This window comes from Girardinichthys multiradiatus, chromosome 8 (assembly GCF_021462225.1).
Source record: "Girardinichthys multiradiatus isolate DD_20200921_A chromosome 8, DD_fGirMul_XY1, whole genome shotgun sequence".
Classification (NCBI taxonomy): Eukaryota; Metazoa; Chordata; class Actinopteri; order Cyprinodontiformes; family Goodeidae; genus Girardinichthys; species Girardinichthys multiradiatus.
This window is the reverse complement of record NC_061801.1, coordinates 42,554,962-42,563,175: the sequence shown is the minus strand read 5'-3', so window position 1 is coordinate 42,563,175 and position 8,214 is coordinate 42,554,962. Positions and strand designations below refer to the sequence as shown.

At 43.8% G+C, this 8,214-nt stretch overlaps 1 protein-coding gene across 1 annotated transcript in view; it reads left to right on the top strand.

Moving 5' to 3' along the window:
• wdr36 (WD repeat domain 36) overlaps positions 1-7,188 on the top strand; it is a 27,213-nt gene extending 20,025 nt beyond the window's left edge. Inside the window, exons 12-22 of the mRNA XM_047372852.1 lie at positions 3,645-3,787; positions 3,873-3,990; positions 4,063-4,228; positions 4,305-4,413; positions 5,187-5,266; positions 5,361-5,468; positions 5,573-5,804; positions 5,884-6,003; positions 6,099-6,180; positions 6,709-6,896; positions 6,988-7,188. Of these exons, the coding sequence (XP_047228808.1) occupies positions 3,645-3,787; positions 3,873-3,990; positions 4,063-4,228; positions 4,305-4,413; positions 5,187-5,266; positions 5,361-5,468; positions 5,573-5,804; positions 5,884-6,003; positions 6,099-6,180; positions 6,709-6,896; positions 6,988-7,137 (1,496 nt within the window). The 3' untranslated portion in view covers positions 7,138-7,188. The remainder of the gene's footprint in view (positions 1-3,644; positions 3,788-3,872; positions 3,991-4,062; positions 4,229-4,304; positions 4,414-5,186; positions 5,267-5,360; positions 5,469-5,572; positions 5,805-5,883; positions 6,004-6,098; positions 6,181-6,708; positions 6,897-6,987) is intronic.
• Positions 7,189-8,214: the final 1,026 nt, after the last annotated feature.

Genomic DNA, 8,214 nt, shown 5'->3' with positions numbered 1-8,214 from the left:
CTCTCTTTTCTGTTGGTTCTGAAGTCTCTCTCCTCTCTCTTTCTGTTGGTTCTGAATGTCTCTCTCTCTCCTCCTCTCTGTGGTTCTGATTGTCTGTCTCTCTCTCTTTCTGTTGGTTCTGAAGTCTCCTCTCTCTCTCCTGTTGGTCTGATTGTTTCCTCTCTCTCTCTCTTTCTGTTGGTTCGTGAATGTCTCTCTCTCTCTCTATGTTGGTTCTGATTGTCTCTCTCTCTCTTTCTGTTGGTTCTGAATGTCTGCTCTCCTCTCTCTCTCTCTGTTGGTTCTGATTGTCTGTCTCTCTCTCTTTTCTGTGTTCTGAATGTCTCTTCTCTCTCTGTTGGTTCTGATTGTTTCTCTCTCTCTCTCTTTCGTTGGTTCTGAATGTCTCTCTCCTTTCTGTTGGTTCTGAATGTCTCTCTCTCTCTCTCTTGTGTTGGTTCTGAATGTCTCTCTCTCTCTCTGTTGGTTCTGAATGTCTCTCTCTCTCTCTCTCTCTCTGTTGGTTCTGATTGTCTCTCTCTCTCTCTCTTTCTGTTGGTTCTGAATGTCTCTCTCTCTCTCTGTTGGTTCTGATTGTCTCTCTCTCTCTCTTTCTGTTGGTTCTGAATGTCTCTCTCTCTCTCTCTTTCTGTTGGTTCTGAATGTCTCTCTCTCTCTCTCTGTTGGTTCTGATTGTCTCTCTCTCTCTCTCTCTGTTGGTTCTGAATGTCTCTCGCCCTCTCTCTCTCTCTCTCTGTTGGTTCTGAATGTCTCTCGCCCTCTCTCTCTCTCTCTCTGTTGGTTCTGAATGTCTCTCGCCCTCTCTCTCTCTCTCTCTCTCTTTCTGTTGGTTCTGAATGTCTCTCGCCCTCTCTCTCTCTCTCTCTTTCTCTCTGTTGGTTCTGAATGTCTCTCGCCCTCTCTCTCTCTCTCTTTCTCTCTGTTGGTTCTGAATGTCTCTCGCCCTCTCTCTCTCTCTCTCTGTTGGTTCTGAATGTCTCTCGCCCTCTCTCTCTCTCTCTCTCTCTTTCTGTTGGTTCTGATTGTCTCTCTCTCTCTCTCTTTCTGTTGGTTCTGAATGTCTCTCTCTCTCTCTCTTTCTGTTGGTTCTGAATGTCTCTCTCTCTCTCTCTCTCTGTTGGTTCTGATTGTCTGTCTCTCTCTCTTTCTGTTGGTTCTGAATGTCTCTCTCTCTCTCTGTTGGTTCTGATTGTCTCTCTCTCTCTCTCTTTCTGTTGGTTCTGATTGTCTCTCTCTCTCTCTCTTTCTGTTGGTTCTGAATGTCTCTCTCTCTCTCTCTCTCTGTTGGTTCTGATTGTCTGTCTCTCTCTCTGTTGGTTCTGATTGTCTCTCTCTCTCTCTGTTGGTTCTGAATGTCTCTCTCTCTCTCTCTCTCTGTTGGTTCTGATTGTCTGTCTCTCTTTCTGTTGGTTCTGAATGTCTCTCTCTCTCTCTGTTGGTTCTGATTGTCTCTCTCTCTCTCTCTTTCTGTTGGTTCTGAATGTCTCTCTCTCTCTCTCTTTCTGTTGGTTCTGAATGTCTCTCTCTCTTTCTGTTGGTTCTGATTGTCTCTCTCTCTCTCTCTTTCTGTTGGTTCTGAATGTCTCTCTCTCTCTCTCTTTCTGTTGGTTCTGAATGTCTCTCTCTCTCTCTCTTTCTGTTGGTTCTGATTGTCTCTCTCTCTCTCTCTTTCTGTTGGTTCTGAATGTCTCTCTCTCTCTCTGTTGGTTCTGATTGTCTCTCTCTCTCTCTTTCTGTTGGTTCTGAATGTCTCTCTCTCTTTCTGTTGGTTCTGATTGTCTCTCTCTCTCTCTCTTTCTGTTGGTTCTGAATGTCTCTCTCTCTCTCTCTTTCTGTTGGTTCTGATTGTCTCTCTCTCTCTCTTTCTGTTGGTTCTGAATGTCTCTCTCTCTCTCTCTTTCTGTTGGTTCTGAATGTCTCTCTCTCTCTCTCTTTCTGTTGGTTCTGATTGTCTCTCTCTCTCTCTTTCTGTTGGTTCTGAATGTCTCTCTCTCTCTCTCTCTGTTGGTTCTGATTGTCTCTCTCTCTCTTTCTGTTGGTTCTGAATGTCTCTCTCTCTTTCTGTTGGTTCTGATTGTCTCTCTCTCTCTCTCTTTCTGTTGGTTCTGAATGTCTCTCTCTCTCTCTCTTTCTGTTGGTTATGATTGTCTCTCTCTCTCTCTTTCTGTTGGTTCTGAATGTCTCTCTCTCTCTCTGTTGGTTCTGATTGTCTCTCTCTCTCTCTCTTTCTGTTGGTTCTGAATGTCTCTCTCTCTCTCTCTTTCTGTTGGTTCTGAATGTCTCTCTCTCTCTCTCTTTCTGTTGGTTCTGAATGTCTCTCTCTCTCTCTCTTTCTGTTGGTTCTGAATGTCTCTCTCTCTCTCTCTTTCTGTTGGTTCTGAATGTCTCTCTCTCTCTCTGTTGGTTCTGATTGTCTCTCTCTCTCTCTCTTTCTGTTGGTTCTGAATGTCTCTCTCTCTCTCTCTTTCTGTTGGTTCTGAATGTCTCTCTCTCTCTCTCTTTCTGTTGGTTCTGAATGTCTCTCTCTCTCTCTTTCTGTTGGTTCTGAATGTCTCTCTCTCTCTCTCTTTCTGTTGGTTCTGAATGTCTCTCTCTCTCTCTCTTTCTGTTGGTTCTGAATGTCTCTCTCTCTCTCTGTTGGTTCTGATTGTCTCTCTCTCTCTCTCTTTCTGTTGGTTCTGAATGTCTCTCTCTCTCTCTCTTTCTGTTGGTTCTGAATGTCTCTCTCTCTCTCTCTTTCTGTTGGTTCTGAATGTCTCTCTCTCTCTCTGTTGGTTCTGAATGTCTCTCTCTCTCTCTCTTTCTGTGGTTCTGAATGTCTCTCTCTCTCTCTCTCTCTGTTGGTTCTGATTGTCTCTCTCTCTCTCTCTTTCTGTTGGTTCTGAATGTCTCTCTCTCTCTCTCTCTCTTTCTGTTGGTTCTGAATGTCTCTCTCTCTCTCTCTTTCTGTTGGTTCTGAATGTCTCTCTCTCTCTCTCTTTCTGTTGGTTCTGAATGTCTCTCTCTCTCTCTCTGTTGGTTCTGATTGTCTCTCTCTCTCTCTCTTTCTGTTGGTTCTGAATGTCTCTCTCTCTCTCTCTTTCTGTTGGTTCTGAAAGTCTCTCTCTCTCTCTCTTTCTGTTGGTTCTGATTGTCTCTCTCTCTCTCTCTCTGTTGGTTCTGATTGTCTCTCTCTCTCTCTCTCTGTTGGTTCTGATTGTCTCTCTCTCTCTCTTTCTGTTGGTTCTGAATGTCTCTCTCTCTCTCTCTTTCTGTTGGTTCTGAATGTCTCTCTCTCTCTCTCTTTCTGTTGGTTCTGATTGTCTCTCTCTCTCTCTCTTTCTGTTGGTTCGGAATGTCTCTCTCTCTCTCTCTTTCTGTTGGTTCTGAATGTCTCTCTCTCTCTCTCTCTCTGTTTGTTCTGATTGTCTCTCGCCCTCTCTCTCTCTCTCTCTCTCTGTTGGTTCTGATTGTCTCTCTCTCTCTCTCTCTCTCTCTCTCTGTTGGTTCTGATTGTCTCTCGCCCTCTCTCTCTCTCTCTCTCTGTTGGTTCTGAAAGTCTCTCGCCCTCCCTCTCTCTCTCTCTCTCTCTCTCTGTTGGTTCTGATTGTCTCTCGCCCTCTCTCTCTCTCTCTCTCTGTTGGTCCTTTGCCTCCCCCTCTCAGGGATCACCCGTCAGTCGGACTGGGACGGGATCGTGGCCTGCCATCGCGGCCGCCTGACAGCCACCACCTGGAGCTACCAGCGGTGCACTATGGGAGCTCACCACCTAAAACCTCCATTTGCCGGAAAGGATGCCGTTGCCACGGTGACATGATATTTACATACGTTACAGATGTAACATAAGCCCCACTCTATGATGGTTTGCCAAATGACTTCCTGTCTGTTCCCAGGCTGTTGACATCACTTCCTGTGGAAACTATGCTGTGATTGGCTCGTCCTGTGGCCGTGTGGACATCTACAACCTGCAGTCTGGTCTGCACCGCGGTTGCTATGGTGACGGCGAGAAGGGTGAGCTTGCTTGTCCATTTTATTGCTCCACCTTATGTCTGCGTCTCTTGAACCTCGTTCCCTGTGCTGCAGCTCACGGTGGCGTGGTGCGAGGCGTTGCCACGGATTCACTCAACCAGCTGACCCTGAGCTGCGGCTCTGATTGGCTGCTGAAGTTTTGGCGCTTTAAGACAAGGAAACAGGAAGAAATGCTGAAGCTGGGCGCTGCACCAGCACTTATGAGACTTCACAGGGACAGGTGAGACACATGAGGAACTGAGCATGCTCAGATGGTGCATCTGTCTCTGATCACTGATCCATATCTGTTTCCTCAGCGGGATGCTCGCTATGGCGCTGGATGACTTCACGCTAGCTGTCGTTGACATTGAAACCAGACGGATTGTCAGGAAGTTTGCGGGTCACCATGGCAACATCACCGACATGGTGGGTAGTTGCTAATGCCGACAGATCACTGATTGGTGAAGTCCAGGTGTAAATATAAATAATGACCACAGGGCAGGAATAATGGGAACTTGGACAATCTGAGGTCCAGACTGTTTATCCATCATCAGAATAATGTTACTATTGCTCCGAGTATTTGGGTCCTGGTCCTCACCACAGACCGGGTCTGCTAGTAGTACTGAAAGTAAACCAGTCGAGACCAGGAACTGCTCACACCTGGTTCTGGTTTCCAGGCCTGAGTGCTTAAACTTACTGGGATAAAATGGTAACCAGTTTAGATTAAACCCAGTGACCCGGTTTAAAATCAATTTGTCTCACTTTAACACATTGACCTGTCTATTTTGACCTGGCAGTTCTGATCCATGGTTTTTGACCTCTCAACACTGGCACCTTGGCTCTTGGTGTTTACCTGTTGGTTCTGATCTAGTAGTTCTGACCTGTTCTTCTAACATGGAGCTTTAGCAGCTCAGACCTGAGTGAGTTCTGGTCTGTAAGGTCTGTAAGACCCCCTCCTAGCTGGCCCAGTATGTCACTGGGATCCACTGCAAATTATAATGGCCCCAAAATGATTTCCCAGCAGTCCTTTCAAATGAGATGTACTGTTTCTGATATTAAGGATGATATATGGAGTTCTGACCCATCAGTTGGTTATGATCTGTAAGTTTTGGCTGCTTGGTTCTGATTATTATCTTTCTGTAAATGGAACTGCTGACTGCTTTCTGTTGACCACCATCTTGGTTTTGTTTCCCCCTCAGACCTTCAGCCCTGATGGCCGCTGGCTGGTTACCACAGCGATGGACTGCACCATCAGGACCTGGGACCTCCCCTCTGGCAGGTGAGCTGTGACATCATCAGTTTGTTGTTTGCGTTTAGAAGCAGGAGGCTCTGCCCTCTCACTAATGATAGTCTTCTTCTTCTTCTCTCTTCAGTCTGGTCGACTGCTTTCTGGTTGCCATGGCGGTGGTGGGAGTTTCCATGTCCCCAACCGGTGACTTCCTGGCTACAGCTCATGTGGACAGTCTGGGCATTTACCTCTGGTCTGAACGAATCACAGATCAGTTCCTTTTTGCAGTGGTTACATCACCAAAATATCCGTACCAGTCCTGTATCAGCCAATCACAACACAGCTCTCCTTTCTCAGGAACAACAGGAGCCTGTGTGGGCCTGTGGGGCTCCGCCCACTCCCGGCTGACTACCACCCAGTTGAGGAGACGCTGCCCGGTGTCACTGAGGAGGACACGGCACAGGAAGTGACATCAGAAGAGACTGATGATGCGTACCAGTCAGCTGAACAACTTGGGGTAGAGCTTGTGACGCTGTCGCTGATGCCAGAGTCTCGATGGAAGAGTCTGCTGCACCTGGACGCCATCAAGGTGAGCTCAGTGATGGCTGCGGTTGTGATAAGAAACGTTTGAGCCCCTCCCTCACCTGCTGCTTCTGTTGTTGTTACAGAAGAAGAACAAACCTGTTGCGCCCCCTGCTGCTCCACCCACTGCCCCTTTCTTCCTGCCAACTGTTCCTGGTCTGATGCCGCAGTTCCAGTTGCCCCCAACAACCAAACAGGAAACAGAGGTGGAGCCAATCAGAGCACACACATTCAGCACGTTTTTGTTTGAGGGTCATGTGATGATCAAGGAGTCTAAATGTGGTCGTGGTTCCTTTTTCAGTCCAAGGTCCTTCCATGGGGTTCTCTGGCTCAGAGGTCTGAGTTCGGTTCTGCTCTGGAGTCTGCTCTGGAGTCCGGGTCATGTGAGTCCACATTGGTCCTTAAGATAAAAACTGAATTTTAACCTTAGATTCAAGTAGTTTAATTAAGTTCATTTAATGTTTTATTTGAATAAATTTTAAGCTAATTAAAGCAAAATATTTCAGTAAATATTTAGTGTTGAGAAATTATTTTCAGAACATTTTACCAGTGTTTTTTTTTTGTTCACATCATTTATTCAATTTATTTAAAGAATTGTTATTAAGAAAAACAATAATTATCTGGTTTTATTTAAAATATTTTATTATATTTAATTTTGACATTTAATTTAGAAATAATTTTTATTTTGAAATATCAATAGTGCTGAAAAAATTTTCATTATTATTTTTACCGTTTACTATACATCTTTTTAATTAGAATAAATATTTAAATGAGTTTTTAAAATAAAAAGCTTAAATATTTGTCCTGATCCTCTTCTGCTAATGATAATAAATCTGCAGCAGAGTTAGGCTCTGTGCTTTTATTCTGTTAAGCTGTGGTTAACTTCTTGTCTTATCCATTAATGCTCCCAGTCGATCGGCCACTGCGACTCCTAAAGGATTGTGGACCGGCAGGAGTTTCTGTGGAGCTCACCTGTCTGACAGCAGGAGGGGGCGGAGCCAACAACCTCCTGCTTGCCTTCATCCTCATGATTGACAGGATGCTGGCCACTGGGCGGGACTTTGACCTGGCTCACGCTTACCTGGCTCTCTTCTTGAAGGTGAGCCAATCGGAGCAGAGCTTTAAACTTTTATTATGAAAGAGTCCCAGCTTCCTGTTTACCTTCAGCTTTGTTTATTTATTTTTTTCAGCTCCATCTGCGCATGTTGTCCCAGGATGCTGTTGCTATGGAGGCGTTGCTCCGCCTCTCATCCAGATTGGAGTCTGGGTGGGCGGATCTTCAAGCATCATTCAACCAATCATTGTGCCTGTTGTCATACACAAAGAGTGCGCTGCTGTGACCCACACACACACACACAGTCTGTATTTGAATAAAGTGTATCCTGATTCTGTATCTGTGACTGAGTGAGATTGATTAACTAACCCTCTGTGATTGATTGATTGATCAGCGATCACTCAGTTGGTTAGAATCTAAGAGCACCTCAGTAAATCAGAATATCATCATCAGAGCAATAAAAAAAACCCAGTTTGCTGGCCAACCAAGAACAGTACCACCATGGTTATTAACATGAGAACATTTACGTAAATTTATGAAAGTCATGAACACTGTACAAAAATAAATTACAATGCGTTATCTTCTATACATTGTACACAATAAAAGATGAATCACTCGGACTCCGGTACAGAAAACCATGGTTTCATTCATTCACGTACATGAAACATAATGTTTCATTCATTCACATACATGAAACATAATGTTTCATTCATTCACGTACATGAAACATAATGTTTCATTCATTCACATACATGAAACATTATGTTTCATTCATTCACGTACATGAAACAATGTTTCATTCATTCACATACATGAAACATTATGTTTCATTCATTCACGTACATGAAACATTATGTTTCATTCATTCACGTACATGAAACATTACTGTTTCATTCATTCACGTACATGAAACATAATGTTTCATTCATTCACGTACATGAAACATGTTTCATTCATTCACGTACATGAAACAGTAATGTTTCATGTTTCATTCATTCACGTACATGAAACATGTTTCATTCATTCACGTACATGAAACAGTAATGTTTCATTCATTCACGTACATGAAACATTATGTTTCATTCATTCACATACATGAAACATTATGTTTCATTCATTCACGTACATGAAACATGTTTCATTCATTCACGTACATGAAACGGTAATGTTTCATGTTTCATTCATTCACGTACATGAAACATTGTTTCATTCATTCACGTACATGAAACATGTTTCATTCATTCACGTACATGAAACATTAATGTTTCATTCATTCACGTACATGAAACAATGTTTCATTCATTCACGTACATGAAACATAATGTTTCATTCATTCACATACATGAAACATTATGTTTCATTC